This window comes from Ovis canadensis, chromosome X (assembly GCF_042477335.2).
Source record: "Ovis canadensis isolate MfBH-ARS-UI-01 breed Bighorn chromosome X, ARS-UI_OviCan_v2, whole genome shotgun sequence".
Classification (NCBI taxonomy): Eukaryota; Metazoa; Chordata; class Mammalia; order Artiodactyla; family Bovidae; genus Ovis; species Ovis canadensis.
In genome coordinates, this window is record NC_091727.1 from 78,826,392 (window position 1) to 78,845,178 (window position 18,787).

Sequence of the window (18,787 nt, forward strand, 5' to 3'; positions counted from 1 at the left end):
CATCATGCAAACTTCTATTCATCAAAAAGACTTAGCTTCCCTCAAATTAAAAACTTTGTACTCATGTACACCTGTGGTGGATTCGTGTCAATGTATGGCAAAATCAATACAGTATTGTAAAGTAAAATAAAGTAAAAATAAAAATTAAGAAAGAAAAAAAAAAACTTTGTACTTTGGTTAAAAAAAAGTTTTCTTAAAATAATTCAACCTTGGTTTCACCCAAGATGGGAGAGGAATGGTACAGAGAGACCACTTTCTCCCCCACAAATTCATCAAAAGATCATTTGAATGCTGAGCAACTTCCACAAAACAACTTCTGAATGTTGGCAGAGGACACCAGGCACCCAGAAAGGCATTCCATTCTCTTTAAAAGGAGATAGGGCAAAATATAAAAGACAAAAAGAGAGACAAAAGAGTTAGTGATGGAGACCCACCACAGGGAGGGAGTCATGAAGGAGGAGAAGTTTCCAAACACCAGGAAACCCTCTCACCAGCAGATGTGTGGGGAGTTTTGGAATCTCAGAGGGCAACATAACTGGGAGGAAAAAAACAAAGAAACCCACAAAATACGCACCTAACCACAACTGCCAGTGGAGAAGCAGCCCAGATACTCGTGTCTGCCACCAGTGAGCAGGGTTTGGACAGGGAGGCGCAGGCTACGTGTTTAGGGTAAGGACCAGGCCTGAATGCCCTGAGGACAATCTGAGGGAGCTAAGGTCAGAAAGCAACCCAAACTGTGGAATAGCCAGAAAGAAAAAAAAAAGAGAGAGAGAGAACTTTCCTCAAAAGACTCACAGAAGAGAGGATTGAGCGAAAACGAAAGGAGAGCTAGCCTGCTGTGTACAGGTCCCTCCCTCTGCAGGAGGCAGAGAGGCAGTCATGCCACAGCCAGAGCATGAAGGCAAGGGGCATCCAGAGACCTGTATCCTCCACCAAACTGTGAGCAGGCTCCCAGTTGCTAACCACATCTTTCCAGGATCCTGGATGGCTGACATCTGCCAAGAGGGTCACAGCCTGAGATCAGCTCCCTAAAGGAGACACACAGCACACCTGAGACAGTGCTCTCACAGCAAACCTGGGAAACTGAGCAGACAGGACAGGGGAGGTGATTAAGATGCACAGTCCACCTGGGACAGTGTGCTCACCAAGCACCTGATCACCTGAGCTGCTTGAACCTGGGAAGGGCACAAAACACAAGCTGAACCGAGTCTGTGCCCTTGCGGGGTACTTGAGAACCTGTACCTGAGCAGCTTAGACATGGGAAGTGCATGAAACACAAGGTCCGTTTTGGACAGTACTCTGCAGAGAACCTAGAGCCTAAGCTGTTGCAGACCCAAAAGCACAGGCTATTGTGAGCTGGGGCAAACCCAGTGTGGTCCATACACTGTGAGCACTCCCCACACACGGCAGCGATATTTGTTTGCAAATACAGTGTTCCTCCCTCCCCACAACACAACTGAACGAGTGAACCTAAATAAATGACCGCCTTCACCCCCTTGTATCAGGGCAGAAATTAGTCACTGAAGTGACTTGCCAACAGAGGAAGCTAAAATTAAAAAAAAAGAACATGGAAAAGCTCTGGAAGTGACAGGTGCAACAGACTAAAACCTTGTAGTTAACACTGACTAAGATTTGGAAGAGGCCTATAGACCTTGATAACAAGTACAAGGTGAAACAAGTAATTTATTACTCCTTTAATTTTCATTTTTATAACCTACTATTACCTTCCAAAAAAAGACCCTATTTTTAAAACGTATTTCATACATATATTTTATTATTTTTGATTCATTTTGTTTTGTACTTTTAATATTATATTTTTGAGAGGCTAACATCTACTCTGGATTTTTTAATCTTTGCTTTGGGTATTTATCAATTTTGTACCTTTAAGGATCTAATCTTCAGTATCCATTTTCACTTAGGGGTGTGATTATTGGCTTGACTGCTCTCTTTCCATTTGACTTCCCCTCTTCTCCTCCTGGTCACCTCTATCTCCCTCCTCCCTCTTCTCTTCTACATGTAACTCTGTGAACCTCTATGGATGTCCCTCACTGTGGAGAATTTTTTCACCATTAACCTAGATGTTTTATCATCTGTCCTGTATAGATGGAGAATAAGACTAAAAACCAGAGGGAGGAAACTTAAATCCAAACTTGAGAACATCAGAGAACTCTTGATTCCAGGGAAAATTAAGAGACAAGAGCTCATCCAAAAGCCTCCATACCTACCCTGAAACCAAGCTCCACCCAAGAGCCAACAAGTTCCACAGCAAGAAATACCATGATAATTCTCCAGCAACACAGGAACACAGCCCTGAGCATTAAAGTGCAGGCTGTCCAAAGACATGCCAAACACACAGACACTCCAAAACTCACTACTGGATACTTCACTGCACTCCAGAAAGAAGAGATTCAGCTCCACCCACCAGAACAAGCTCCCCTAACCAGGAAACCTTGACAAGCCACTCGTCCAACCCCACTCACAGGGAGCAACCTCCACAAAGAGGAATCACAAACTTCCAACATACAGAAAGGGTACCCCAAACACAGCAATCTAAACAAAATGAAAAGGCAGAGAAATATTCAGCAGGTAAAGGAACATGATAAATGCCCACAAAAACAAACAAAAGAGGAGGAAATAGGGAGTCTACCTAAAAAATAATTCAGAATAATGACAGTTAACATGATTTAAAATATTGAAAACAAAATGGAGTCACAGATTTAGACTAGAGACAAGGATTGAGAAGATGCAAGAAATGTTTAACAATTACCTAGAAGAAATAAAGAGTCAATCAATAATGAGTAATGCAATAACTGAGATCAAAAGCACTCTGGAGGGAACCAACAGTAGAATAACTAGGGAGAAGAGAAGATAAGTGATGTGGAAGATAGAATGGTGGAAATAAATGAAGCAGAGAGGAAAACAGAAAAAAGAATTAAAAGAAATGAGGACAACCCCAGAAACCTCTGGGACAATGCCAAATGCCCCAACATCAACCTGCCTGACTTCACACTATACTACAAAGCTACAGTCATCAAGACAGTACGGTACTGGCACAAAGACAGAAATATAGATCAATGGAACAAAATAGAAAGCCCAGATATAAATCCATGCACATATGGACACTTTATCTTTGATAAAGGAGGCAAGAATATACAACAGAGAAAAGACAATCTCTTTAACAAGTTGTGCTGGGAAAACTGGTCAATGACCTTTAAAAGAATCAAACTAGAATACTTTCTAACATCATACACAAAATTAAACAAAAATAGATTAAAGATCTAAATGTAAGACCAGAAACTATAAAACTCCTAGAGGAGAACTTAGGCAAAACACTCTCCAACATAAATCACAGCAGGATCCTATATGACCCACCTCCCAGAATATTGGAAATAAAAGCAGAAATACACAAATGGGACCTAATTAAACTTAAAAGCTTTTGCACAACGAAGGAAACTATAAGCAAGGTGAAAAGATAGCCTTCACAATGGGAGAAAATAATAGCAAATGAAGCACCTGACAAAGAATTAATCTCAAAAATATACAAGCAGCTCCTGCAGCTCAATTCTGGAAAAATAAACGACCCAACCAAAAAGTGGGCCAAAGAACTAAACAGACATTTCTCCAAAGAAGACATACAGATGGCTAACAAACACATGAAAAGATGCTCAACATCACTCATTATCAGAGAAATGCACATCAAAACCACAATGAGGTACCATCTCACACTGGTCAGAATGGCTGCTATCAAAATGTCTGGAAACAATAAATGCTGGAGAGGGTGCAGAGAAAAAGGAACCCTCTTACACTGTTGGTGGGAATGCAAACTAGTACAGCCACTATGGAGAACAGTGTGGAGATTCCTTTAAAAACTGGAGACAGAACTGCCATGCAACCCAGCAATTCCAGTGCAGGGCATACACACTGAGGAAACCAGAATTGAAAGAGACACGTGTACCCCAATGTTCATTGCAACACTGTTTACAATAGCCAGGACTTGGAAGCAACCTAAATGTTCATCAGCAGATAAATGGATAAGAAAGCTGTGGTACATATACACAATGGAGTATTAGCCATTAAAAAGAATACATTTGACTCAGTTCTAATGAGGTGGATGAAACTGGAGCCTATTACAGAGTGAAGTCAGAAAGAAAAACACCAATACAGTATATTAATGCATATATATGCAATTTAGAAAGATGGTAATGATGACCCTACATGTGAGATAGCAAAAGACACACAGATATAAAGAACAAACTTGTGGATCTGTGGGAGAACACGAGGGTGGGATGATTTGAGAGAATAGCATTGAAACATGTATATTACCATATGTGAAATAGATCACCAGTCCAAGTTCTATGCATGAAACAGAGCACTCAAATCCAGTGCACTGGGACAACGCTGAGGGATGGGATTGGGAGGGAGGTGGGAGGGGGGTTCAAGAGAGGGGACACATGTACACCCATGGCTGATTCATGTGAATGTATGGCAAAAACCACCACAATACTGTAATTAGTCTCCAATTAAAAAAATTAAAAATAAAATAATTTAACCTTTTGAAGAATACTCCCAAACAATAACTCAATTTTCTTAACTTTAAAGTATCTAAAAAGTATAAAAACACAATTGCCAGTTGTACATGAATGTGGCTGGATTATGAATTTTCAAAAAAAACTTTTGAGTTCTAAAACACTACTGATTTTAACATATAAATTAAAAAAATATGTACCATTAGCTCTTATAAAAATTTTCAATATGAAAATAAATTGACAAATGAAATCCAGTGTCATTTATATTGATAATTTGAATTTCAAGGGACATTTACAATACAGTATAACAATATTTTTGAGAGAGTTTTACCTAATTTCAACTGAGTAAGAGCTTATATTAATGCATTAGGCACAATCTGAATTTAGGGGAGTTTTAGGGGTATAAATTCTGATATTATCTAGTATTGTTACCAATTAATGGTAGCAACAAGGGAATGCCTCAAACTGAATATGTGTTATTAATGCCTTGTAATAGTCACACTTTCAGATAAGTCAAATAAAAAATTGTCAACCAACCGGTTAATGTATTCAGCACAGGTATTCACTGTTTTTCAGTTATTTGCACCTTTCCTCTTCACAGAACAGCTTGTTGCAGAAATTATACTCTTTACTTTGATATATGCACTTTATTCTAAGGCCATTCACTTTTTTCTTGTTTTAATTTTTTGGCCACATCACATGGCATGTGGAATCTCAGTTCCCTGACAGGGATCCAACTTCTGCCTTTTCCATTGGAAGCATGGAGTCTTAACCACTGGACTGTCAGGGAAATCCCAAGCCATTTACTTTTGATTGCACAGTATATACTACACAGTTACCCATCTGTTAATTTCTGCAAATAAATGTTTAATGATTATGAATAAGATTTACAAAAAATCAGACTGTTCAAAAGTTGCTGTTCCAAAAACCAGGAATATATAAAAAATCTACTGTAATCAACTTTCAATTGATGCAATATAATATATTGATAGATTTATTCCCTTATTTGTAAACAACTTAAAACGTTAACATGCACATTAGAATATAGCTGAAATGCCAATCTCTTGTCATATTTCTCCAAGGAAAAAATATAAGGTGATGTAGAGCAGATACTTGGAGAAGGCAATGGCACCCCACTCCAGTACTCTTGCCTGGAAAATCCCATGGATGGAGGAGCCTGGTAGGCTGCAGTCCATGGGGTCACTAAGAGTCAGATTACTGAGTGACTTCACTTTGACTTTTCACTTTCATGTATTGGAGAAGGAAATGCAACGCACTTCAGTATTCTTGCCTAGAGAATTCCAGGGATGGGGGAGCCTGGTGGGCTGCCATCTATGGGGTCGCACAGAGTCGGACACGACTGAAGCGACTTAGCAGCAGCAGCAGCAGCAGAGCAGATACTATTGGCTGTCTTTTTAACAACCATATCCTATTCCTCAGCACCATAAGAGTTGCAATTTCCAGAACTAGGGGATGGATCATGGCTGATTAAAACCAACTTCAGTAATTTTATTGTCCTTTGTTAGTGACTGATTTAAAAGTGAGCAGGTTATCTCGTTTAAGCCAATGAGATAAGAGAGAACTTGGGGCTTTAATAAAGACTCTCCAGTATAAATTATAACAGAAAAAAAAAAAAGCACACACATGATAGGAAAAAAAACTCTCCCCCCTTGTTTCACATTTAGAGGATTCTGTTGTGTGAAAACCTGTTCGTATCATGGCAATCACCTTGTAACTCTGATGGAAAGCTAAGAAAAGTGCTGGGCAGCTACCCCAAGATTGATGTGATTAAGATTTTCAATTAGCAAATTATGTAACAACCAACCAACCCACCTACCAGCCTACCATCCCACCTACCCATACATCTACTTTTAAACCACTTTTAATTGGACACTGTGTCACTTGTAGCCTAAAACAAACTTGCTGTTATATAGTGGTAAACCATAGATTCCTGTAACTTACAAGTGATTTTTCAGTTTTTAAAATTTTGTATTTCTTTCTTCTTACTGGTATTATTACATTTTTGTCAAAGAGGCTCATGCTACATTTATAAAATTCTAGAATCTAAAATAAATTAAATAAGTAGAATTTTAGATGACTATAACAATGTCTTTATTTTAGTATCAATCCATGAAAGAGTTGGTTCGTTTATAAGTCTAAGAAGCAAGTTTTCATCCTGCTTTAATATTATATCAGAAAAGGGGAAATCATGTTCAGTATTATGCAAAAATGGAACAGGGCAGAAAAAGCACAAGTTCTTTCCAATATTTTAGAAACATAAAATCTCTTCTCACTAAAGAAACTATATGACATTATGCAATTAATAAGCAACCATCTTTCACCTTGAGTAAACTCCAGGAGATGGTAAAGGACAGGGAAGCCTGGAGTTCATGGGGTCACTAAGAGTTGGACACAACTGAGAGTCTGAACAACAACAACATCTTTCACCTAAGAACTCTTTGGATTTTTGTGAACTGAGTGTGAATTAATGTATTGTGCTTTTTCATAGTCTGTTGAATGTTTAAAACCAGAAATAGTTGTTTTTATTCTCTCACATAAACTACAAAAATATCCTGTGGGGTCCTAACTACAATCACAACAACTAAAGGATACTGGATTTATCCCTCATCTTCTGTACACGGGGAGTTAGGCACTTTAATTCCCCATTATAGATGTAACTACTTTATACTACTAAATAATATTCTAGTAAGTTAAGTAAGTAAATGTACTTCTGTATGTGCTAATCTTCACAAAGAAAATACTTTATTCACTTGGTTTAATGGTTCCCTTAATGCACACACATATATTTATTTATCTGATGCCTGAAATACACTGTGATACAATGGAAACAGCACAAACTTTTGAGTTAGATAGATGTGGGTTGAAATCCTGCCTGTACCATCTCTGGCTCTCCCTGATGTAGCACAGATTAAGTGAAACTGAATGAAATAAAATATGTAAGGAACACAGTTACAGCAGTTGCCAAAAAGATAATATCCAATAAATGCTATAGTCCTTTTACTCTTCCCTTCCATAAGTCAACTGTAATAATCACAATATTTGTTTCAAAGAAAAATTATCTATGTATAGCAGAAGTATTTCTGGCCCAAACTACAGGTTATCTCATTTATTACTAGCAGCATCCAAGGTAACAAAGCACTCATAAAGCAAAACAATCGGGGTAGTTCTTTATAGAATTTGTGAGAATTGGACTTATGCTATTTTATTTTAATATTCAGCCTAGCTATGTTGTTGTTATTGTTGTTTAGTCACTAAGTCATGTCCAACTCTTTGGCAACTCTATGGACTGTAGCCTGCCAGGCTCCTCTGTCCATGAGATTTTCCTGGCAAGAATACTAAAGTGGGTTGCCATTTCCTACTTCAGAGGATCTTCCCAACCCAGGGATCAAACCTATGTCTCCTGAATTAGCAGGCAGATTTTTTACCACTGAACCACCAGGAAGCCCAACTATGCAATAATGAAAAAGTACTAACTTTCATAGTCAAAAGATCACTAAAACTCTTAGACTGAATACTTAAGAATTATTTCTGAAATTAAGTACAGTCAACAATGAAAATAATATGCTATCCAGTATGTTTACATTAGAATATTGTGTTACTGACTTGCCATATATCAATACTTTGAGGTATTTTCCAAAAAGTGGTGATGAGTTTGCACTGATCTACTTGCATCCTTGCCCTATCCTCCTTGTAATCAAAGATTAAAAATCAAAAGGCTACTGGTTATAGATATAATACTGTTTGTAGCCAAGAGACAGCCACTGTTCTTCCTTGCTGAAATATCAAGCAACATATGTGAGAATCAAATCACAGATTTTAGCCTAATAAACGTCAACTCTATAAGCCTACTCATCTGGTCTAAAATGGGAAGAGAAGTCATAACACTTCAGCATTTGTGTCATTACAAAGCTATCTTTACATGGTATTTTGAAAATTTACCAAAATATTAAAAACAATATTCTATATAGGAAATATACCAGGGATTGAGGTTTGACTTCTCTCTATATGCTTCATGTAGCTAACTACAATAATCTCTTGGTGTCAGTGACCATTTAAGTATAAGATTTTCAATATTTTGACATTTGGTCAGACCATGAGTTTGATTTGCATATGCTGAGAGAGTAGTGTACAAGATCAAGATAATTAGTAACAGAAACTAAATGACTGCCCAGCATTTGCATATAACTACAAGATACTCAGAAGTGATAATAACTTCCTTTATGGAAAAAAAAATGCTCATTAAGTGAGCCTAAGGATAAGTAGAAAATTACAATTAACTTGTGGTATATGGCTACGGACAGAAAACACATGACTCTCAATAGAAAACAGACTCTCTTAAAAAAAAAAAGTCAATGGAAAAAAAGACATAAAACTGTCCTCTTTGCAGAAAACATAGCTGTCTATGCAAAAATACCAAGGAATCTACAGAAAAATTCCTAGAATAAGTAAGTTGATCAAGATTTCAGGATACAAGATGAATGCATAAAATCCAATTGTATTTCTAGATACTAAAAAGGAATCAAAATGAAAAAGGCAATACCACTTACAATAGTACTTGCTTCAAAGAAAATTAAATACTTAAGTACACAATTAAAAAAAGATGTACAGAACTGGTATGTTGAAAATTATACAATCCTATAGAAAGAAATCAAGATGACCTCCCTTAATGGAGAGGCATAACTTGTCAACAGATTGGGAAACTCAAAATAATAAAGATGTCAATTCACCCCAAGTTCATCAGTAACTTTAATGCAATTCCTATCAAATCCAGAAAAATTTTCTAGACATGGTCAAGCTTATTAAAACATTTATATAGAAAGGCACAAACTGCAGAAAGCTAAAATAATCTTGATAAAGAAAAATAAGTTTGGGGAAATCATTCTAACAGATATTAAGTCCAACTTATAGCTTCAGTAATCAAGGCAGTGTGATACATTGGTATGGGCAAAGACAGAAATCAATGGAAAAGAAAACAGAATCCAGAAAGAGACCCATCCAAGTACAGCCAATTGATTTTTGACAAACTTGCAAAAGTAAATCAGTGGAGGAAAAACAGCCTTTTCAACAAATAGTACTGAAGGAACTGGATATAAATAAAGGGAAGCAAACATGGATCTTAACCTTATACCATAAACAAAAATTTAAAGTGGATCGTGTACTTAACATATAAAACATAAATCTATGAAACTGTTTTTTTTAAACAGAAAAAACATCTCCTGGCTCTATAGCTAGTCCAAGAGTCAAAAGAAAAAACTGGTAAATCGGACCTCATCAAAATTTAAAACATTTGTTCTACAAAATACCATGTGTAAAAAGAATGAAAGACAAGCTAAAGACTGGGGGGAAATATCTGCAAACTAAAGAAGTCTTAAATCTCCATAGGAAAAAAAAATCCACCCAATTAAAAAATAAGCAAAAGATATGAACAGATATCTCACCAAAAAAGATACATGGATGGCAAATAAGCACATGAAAAGATACTGAAAATCAAGCACCAGGGAAATGCAAAATAAAACTGCAATGAGATATCACTACTACACACCTATAAACACTGGCTACACTGAAGAAGTTATACCATCAAATGATGGTGAGGATATGGAAAAACAGTCACTCGCACATGCCTAGTGGGAATGTAAAATGGTACGGCTTCTCAAATTGCCACTATGTAGGATTATAGAAAAAGCAAAAGAATTCCAAAAAAACAACTACTTCTGCTTCATTGACTATGCTAAAGCCTTTGACTATATGGATCACAACAAACTACAGAAAATACCAGACCACCTTACCTGCTTCTTGAGAAACCTGTATGCAGGTCAAGAATCAACAGTTAGAACTGGACTTGGAACAAATGACTGATTCAAAATTGGGAAAGGAGTTCTACAAGGCTGTATATTGTCACTGGTTTATTTAACTTCTATGCACAGTCCATCATGCAAAATGCCAGGCTTGATAAATTACAAGCTGGAATCAAGACTGTTAGGAGATATATCAACCACCTCAGATATGCAGATAATATCACCCTTATGGCAGATAGTGAAAATTAACTAAAGAGCCTCTTGATAAAGGTGAAAGAGGAGAGTGAAAAAGTTGGCTTAAAACTCAACATTCAAAATACTAAGATCATGGCATCACACAACCAATGCTTCAGAAGTTGAATGAACTGGGCTACAAAGTTTTGCCTCATCCGCCATATTCACCTGACCTCTTGCCAGCCGACTACCACTTCTTCAAGCATCTTGACAACTTTTTGCAGGGAAAAATGCTTCCAAAACCAGCAGGAGGTAGAAAATGCTTTCCAAGAGTTTGTCAAATCCCAAAGCATGAATTTTTATGCTATAGGAATAAACAAACTTATTTCTCATTGGCAAAAATGTGCTGAAAGGTAATTGTTCCTATTTTGATTAATAAAGATATGTGCTGCTGCTGCTGCTAAGTCACTTAAGTTGTGTCTGACTCTGTGTGATCCCATAGACGGCAGCCCACCAGGCTCCCCTATCCCTGGGATTCTCCAGGCAAGAATACTGGAGTGCATTGCCATTTCCTTCTCCAATGCATGTATGCTAAGTCGCTTCAGTCATGTCTGACTCTGTGTGACCGACCCTATGGACAACAGCCCTCCAGGCTCCTCTGTCCACAGGATTCTCTAGGCAAGAATACTGGAGTGGGTCGCCATTTCCTTCTCCAAATAAAGATATGTGTTGAATCCTAGTTACAATGATATAAAATTCACTGTCTGAAACTACAACTACTTTTTCACAAACTAATCACTTTGGGAAGTTCCAAAAGTGAAAACGAAGAGACCAGGAATCAAAAACAAGATGATTTCCTCTACATTCAAAATGTATCATATCATTACTATCATGTAAGAAACGAATCGCTAGTCTAGGTTCGATACAGGATACAGGATGCTTGGGGCTGGTGCACTGGGATGACCCAGAGAGATGATATGGGGAGGGAGGTGGGAGGGGGGTCCAGGGTTGGGAACTCATGTACACCTGTGGTGGATTCATGTCAATGTATGGCAAAACCAATACAGTATTGTAAAGTAAAAAAATAAAAAAAAATTTTTTTTAAATGTATCATATCAGTTATTAGGAATTATAAACACTAATTGTCATGAAGAGTAGAGAAATCAGAGGCCTTGAAACAGCAAAAGTACCTCTCAAAGGGCCTGAGTATGACTGTCACTATGTTCTAGTCAAGCAGTATTCACAGACACACAATAGTTACCAAATATTTATTCCTGCTTTTGCTAAAGCATATGACTTTACAGCTGAGATCATCTTTTGTTCTAAATCAGCCTACACTGGCTCTGAACAGTATCAGAATTATACTTGTCTTACTGAATGCCATTTAGCATATGCAAATTATAATCTGTATCTGACATTTCAAAGGCTGTCCTTTTACATAATATCATAGAAAATTAACTATGTATTAATGACAGAAAATGCTAGTTACCTGACAGATATGAATATAGGTTAAAAAATCAGTGACAAGTACCTCAACTTTTAAGGGGCTCAGGTCACTGCGCCACAACAAGGCTATGTATGATGACAGTACACATCCTAAAAAATCTCTAGTATCTTGGATTTTAAGTTTTAATTACTATTATAGAGCTTGACATTGATGTTTTAAATCCCTTGACTTTATCACTACTTCAAAAATTGCACTGAACTATGTGATGGTTACCTTTTAGCCCATTAACCATGTAATCTGAAAAAATAAACTATTCTAATTGTTTTAAAACAATGAATTCTTTCACTTATAAGGAGACACTGAAAGCATTACTTTTGCCATTCTCTCATGATTTAAAAAAATATGCCCCAAAATGTCATCACCACTGAATTTGTTTTTTAATTCAAAATTATAATTTTGCATTTTGCTATACTGAATATTATCTAAGAAGGGTTAGAAGAACATCAAACTAGGATTAAAATACCCTGGGTTTTTAATCTAAGACTCCACTGCTACTTAGGGTTTCCCTGGTGGCTCAGTGGTAAAGAATCTGCCCACCAATGCAAGAGACGTGGGTTCAATCCCTGAGTCGGGAAGATGCCCTAGAGAAGGAAATGGCAGCCCACTCCAGTACTATTGCCTGGGAAATCTCAAGAACAGAGGAGCCTTGTGGGCTACAGTCTGTGGGGTTGCAAAAGAGTCAGACACGACTGAGTATGCATGCATGCCACTGCTAACTAGCTTATATATGGATTTGACATTTATCAAGCCTGATGAACTTCAGCAAATTAAACTCTTTGAGCTTCACTGAGGACTCTAAAAAATCTAACTAACACTATTTGCTCTATACTAGCATAGGACTGTTTTAAGGATGAAACAAGAAAATGTATTTAAAGAGCTTGGTAAATTACAAATTATTAATGTAAGATTAAACAAAGAAAACTTAAAGTTACAGTTTAGTGTTTTCTTCCAGTTTTACTGCAATATAACTGACATACATTACTGTACAAGCTTAAGCTGTACAGCATGATTGATCATGAAGTGACTATCACAATAAGTTTAGTGAACATTCATCATCTCATACAGATACAAAATTAAATAAATAGAAAAAAGTATTTTTTCTTGTGTTGAGAATTCCTGGGATTTACTCTCTCAACAACTTTCATATATAATACAAAGCAGTGTTTATTATCTCCAGTGTTCTTGCCTGGAGAATCCCAGGGACGGCGGAGCCTGGTGGGCTGCCATCTATGGGGTTGCACAGAGTCGGACAAGACTGAAGCGACTTAGCAGCAGCAGCAGCAGCAGCAGCAGCAGCAGCAGCAGCAGCAGCAGCAGCAGCAGCAGCAGCAGCAGTGTTTCTTATATTAATCATGTTGTAAATTACCTCTCTAGTACTTAGTTATAACTGAAAGTTTGTACCTTTTGATTGTCTTCATCCAATCCTCCCTGTACCCCGTTGCCACCCCTTACTACAATGTTACTGGTAACCACAAATATGATTTCTTTCTCTCTTTTCTATGAGTTTGCTTGTTTTTGAAGTTTAATTACAATGACACTGATGAACCTAGAGGATATTATGCTAAATGAATTAAGTCAGACAGAGAAAGATAAATACTGTATACCACTTACAAGTGAAATCTAAAAAAATAATACAAATGAACAAACATAACAAAACTGAAAGTTATATTTTTTAGACGGCAAGCATATCAAGGAGACTTGTAGCAACCAATGCCATGTAAATTCTTACTGTCGGCTTCTTCTGAAAAGATGTGAATATGAAGTCATTAATGTCACTTATTGTAAATAAATACTTATCATACCTTGCATAACAAAACACTTCCACATGTTGAATGGTTTTGTCTGTCCTGCTAAGAGCAATAGCTTCTTCATTTTCAAGGATCTTCTCTTGCCATGCTGGGCATTCATTCACAATATCAGTGTTTTCCTAAACAAAATACAGATGAGAAATTCTAATTAAATTGGGTAATCTGAACTTCTACTTTTCTGAGAAAATTTATATCTTTCTAAATTCATGCCTTTCCTTCCAACCCATCAAAACTCAAAGGATATTACTTCAGAGTCACTGAAGCAACTCCAGCATAGTGTGTAACTTTAAAGGAAGGAAAGGAAAATAATGTGTAAAAATCTATCCTATCAAAAGCTAATTCTGGTTTACCAATTTCTATCAGGGTATGTGACGTTTTGATGCAGTCATTTGGATATGGCTGTTGTGACACTGCTTAAGAACTGGGACAACAAACCCTCCATCTGCTAAGACTCAGCCATATCTGATGCACATATTGTGCAGGCTAAGTCACTTCATTTGTGTCTGATTATTTGTGACACTAAGAACTGTAGCCCTCCAGGCTACTCTGTTCATGGAATTCTCCAGGCAAGAATACTAGAGTGGGTTGCAATGCCTTCCTTCAGGGGATCATCCCAACTTAGGGATCAAACTCATGTCTTTTATGTCTCCTGCATAGAAAGGCAGGTTCTTTATCACTAGCACTAACTGTGAAGCCTCATCCAAATATTACTCGTTACTAAAAAAGTTTTAAAATTTTGTTGTCAAAACAGCAGGCCCAAAATTACTTCATTCTACTTAATTTCAGATTTTTGAAGGTTGGTCAGTAGCTGTGTCAAATCTTGATTATACGTAAAAGTATTTTTGAAAAGTATTCAGCCCAGTATAACTAAAGACTTTATAATAATCAACCTAAATATTTCATACTTAGAAATACTCTAAAATTAGGAATGCATAATAAAGTATATAAACTCTTACTAGGGCTTCCCTGGTGGCTCAGATGATAAAGAATCTGACTGCAATGCAGAAGACCTGGGTTCAATACTTGGGTTGGGAAGATCTCCTGGAGAAGGAAATGGCAACCCTCTCCAGTATTCTTGCCTGGGAAACCCATGAACAGAGGAGCCTGGCAGACTACAGTCCATGGGGTCACAAAGAGGTGGACACAACTGAGGAGCTAACACACTTTCAAATTCTTACTAAGGATTGAAAGTGGCCTTTTAAATTTTTCAATAATTTCCAATTATATGCTACGGAGAAAATCACATCATACAATATTTGAATACAGGGGATTTCTGAAGATGTCAAGAAACCTTTCCAAATCTCAAGGGCCAATTTTTAATCTGTTCAAAATTTTATTCTACTTGATATACATCTCTCAGAGAAAATAACAATATTTAATATATTATACATGCTCAATAAACTAGCAGTGAGATATAACTATAACAGCCTCTGTTTAAAGTAAACTCACCTCAGAAAATTTCAAAACTTACAGATTTCACAAAGTAGGCAATAATTATTTTTAAAAGGCTCTACTGTCTTTAATTTAACATTTTAAACTGACAAAAAGTAGCAGCAGACAGTTCTTATTATCAAGTATAATTATTAGATAGTCATTAAACATCCCAACACAAAAGAAGAGGAGGTGAAGTATAGGAGCTTTGAACAGGGTTACCAACCTGAAAAAAAAGAAGCATGTGAAGGGAAAAAGGATAAGATGACAAAGTCAAGATGCTGGAGTAGTAAAAGAAGCATTAAAATAAATGTCTACAAAAATACCATGTTTTAATAAATCTAATTCATTATCAAAATTTATTTTTTAAAAATTCCCTTCACTCACCCAAAATTTTCCATTCAGACAATTAAGATATTTATATTTAGGTTGCTATTGTTCTGAGAATCTAGGCTAAATTTTCTCATGGAAGGACTGAATATGCTTCAATATAAGGTGACCCTCACACACACTTGCCAAGGATTACATTCAAAAAATGGTTCCTGATCAACATAAAATAATTGAGGTATATTGACAAAAAAAATAGCTAAATGAATCTATTTATATCATTTACTTTCTTGATTTATACATAGCTTGAATTATTACATGAAATGTTACTTCACAAATATTGCTTGTTTTTCCACAGTCTAACTGTATACTGAATTGTATTCAAACTGAATCTTCAGTACATTTTCAACATCAATTTCTTTGTCATCACTACAGGTACTTTTTGAGTCACTTATTAAATCAATCAAGAAAATTAAATGCTTAGTTTGATACTTGGTACATGATAAGTGCTTAATAAGTCTTAGCTGTATTATTCTTAGTTAACTGAATACAATGTTCTAGAATCTATCACCCTTCTTCCCCAAATGTCTAAACACTTTTGAGATACAGCAGTTTCTTAGTCTATGTATGATGCTCTCAGAAGGAATTCCAGGTCAAGCTACATGTACCATTTATAGAAAATTAGGACAATTTTTAATGTCTCATAAAAATTGGTAAACTCCAAGACATAACCAACTCCACATGTAAAATGTATGCTGTAAATGATATTATAAAAATTACTTTAGAATGATGTCTAACATTGGAGTAGTGAAATTCTATTCGGGGGGGGGGAGGAATTACTAAGTATATATGAAATTTCTTTCCTTGTTTTTTGTTTTTAATTATTCTATCAGGTGACATATATAAGCAAAACCACCAATGACAGATCATTTCAAATTAATGTATCTTCCCAAAATACTTAGATTTTTCCCCCAAAACATACTAACTGAAAGAACTAGTAATATGTGAGATTTTTTAAGGATAGAGATATTTTTTTGAAAGAATATTTTGGAGAAAAATACTTGCCTCATTTTGTGTATACAGAGTAATTACAACATGGTATCAAACATATATGATTTATTCTTCAGTCAACATATTTATTTATACTTAAAAAGGGATGCTACTATATTTTAGTAGCATTGGGATAATATTAGCTGAAAAGGTGACTACAGAATTTTTGTTAAATAAGTAAATAAAAATTATCAACCTTATAATACAGAAGAACCTTCATGTCTTCTTCAACAGAGTAATTGTATGACACAAAATACAATCTAGTAAATTAAAAAAGAAGATAAGGGAGAACAAGATGGTGGAGGAGTAGGTGGACATGGAGTACATCTCTCTCCATGGATTCTTCATGAATATACCTTCAGACACAGAAGTGCATGCAGAACACCAGCTGAGAGCAGACAGGAGTACCTGACCAGCAGAAAAGAATATATAGAACCACACAAAACTCAGCAGGAGGAAGGAACTAGGGGAAAAATCAGGAGTGTTAGTAGGACTGAACCTCCCCTCGGTGGGTAGGGGAACTGAAGCAGGGGTCCGATTCCCACACTGGGGCAATTGTCTGAGTCAGAGGAGAAACATTTAAGGCTGAGAGTGAAACAACTGATCTGTGGCAGCCTAAATGGAATGAGAATCAGACAGTCCTTGCCACAGTCATACATACCCCAGACAGTGACGCAGGTCCCCTAGAAGGTGCAGCCACTGGGAGCTGGAGTTTAGGGATTGTGGAACAACCCCAGGTCGAGGGTTGTTGTTGACTGTGGAAGAAACAGATCGAGGGGATGTAAGGGAGGAGACTGTGGTGGGAAATGCCTGTGGAAGAGAGCCAGGCAGCCATGGAAGCAAGGCGATATTACCGAGTCATGCATAGGGGGTGGGGCTATCACCAAAGCCTCTCTCTCTCCGTGCCAGGATCCAGCAGCTGAACGATACAGAGGCTGACCCATCAAACGCCTGACACACTGAACTACAGAGTAGGACCCCACACAGGGTGCTCCTTTAAGAGCCTGACAGGCCGATCTAAAAAGTAGGACCCCAGGCAGTGGGGCCCCTCTATGTGCTTGACACAGCAATCAACAGAGAAGGACCCCAGGAAAGGAAGCCCTGTAAGTGCCTGAACAGTCAGAGAAATGGAGAAAGACTGGCCAAAGAGGTCTTCTGATTGCCAGCTACAAGAGGCTCGGAGAAAGACTCTGATAGGGCCATGACCCCTCTGGCGGAGGCAGTCCATGTCCCTGAATACTTGCACTGCCAGGGTCTCCACAAGCCAATCAGCTGTGCCACCTTCACACACAAACGGCACTGGGGTAGAGCTGCCACAGGTGGGAAAAAAAAAAAAAAAAAAACTTCTTGCGTCTATGCACACAGATGTGACTTTGGTCACGTCTAACTCTTTGTGACCCTGTGGACTGTGGCCTGCCAGGCTTCTCTGTCAGAGAGGGGGATTCTCCCGGCAAGAATACTGGAGCGTATTGGCCAATACTGGTTGCCACAACCTTCTAGAGCACTATATTTCCTGCTGCCCTAGCCGCCAACTCCCCTGAGTACCTGGTGCTGCCAGAACGTGTGACCCAAGAGGTTGCACCACCTCCACACCTGGTCCTCACTGGGGCAGACCCAAGTCCTCCAGGGCAGCCTCAGGAGCAAACCCCAGTGGACGACGCACATGCAGAGGTGGAAGTAAAACCACAATTGAAACCCAGGGGCAGTGTGGCTAAGGTAGAAGACGCAAAACCTTCCCACCAGCTGTACAAGCTGCAGATTAACTCTACACGATTAACTAGGCAGACTCTATGTCCAGGAATATATAAAAGGACATTGAGAGCTTTCACAAAAGAAAACACACTAATTCTGATATCTATGGACACTGGCGGCAAGAACACACAGAAGTAGGACCAGATTAGAATCTGAGCTGCCCCCACAACAGGTTCAGAGGTTGGCACAGTGATGGAAGGCATCCTAGGGAGGTGAGGTGGACTTTTCCCAGTGAGGGAAAGGACTCTGACAGCAGTGATTCAATAAAAAAACTTATTATTCTTATGTTTTTACTTGTTCTGTAGAATCTTACGGATTTTTACATTTTACTTTTTTTTTTTGGTTTCTTTCCCCCGCCCCCTGTTGTAGTTGTCAGTTTTACTGGCACTATGAAAT

At 37.6% G+C, this 18,787-nt stretch overlaps 1 protein-coding gene across 1 annotated transcript in view; it reads right to left on the reverse strand.

The window, feature by feature from the left end:
* CHM (CHM Rab escort protein) overlaps positions 1–18,787 on the reverse strand; it is a 245,947-nt gene that overhangs the window by 143,329 nt on the left and 83,831 nt on the right. The window contains exon 4 of the mRNA XM_070290384.1: positions 13,826–13,950. Within this exon, the coding sequence (XP_070146485.1) occupies positions 13,826–13,950 (125 nt within the window). The remainder of the gene's footprint in view (positions 1–13,825; positions 13,951–18,787) is intronic.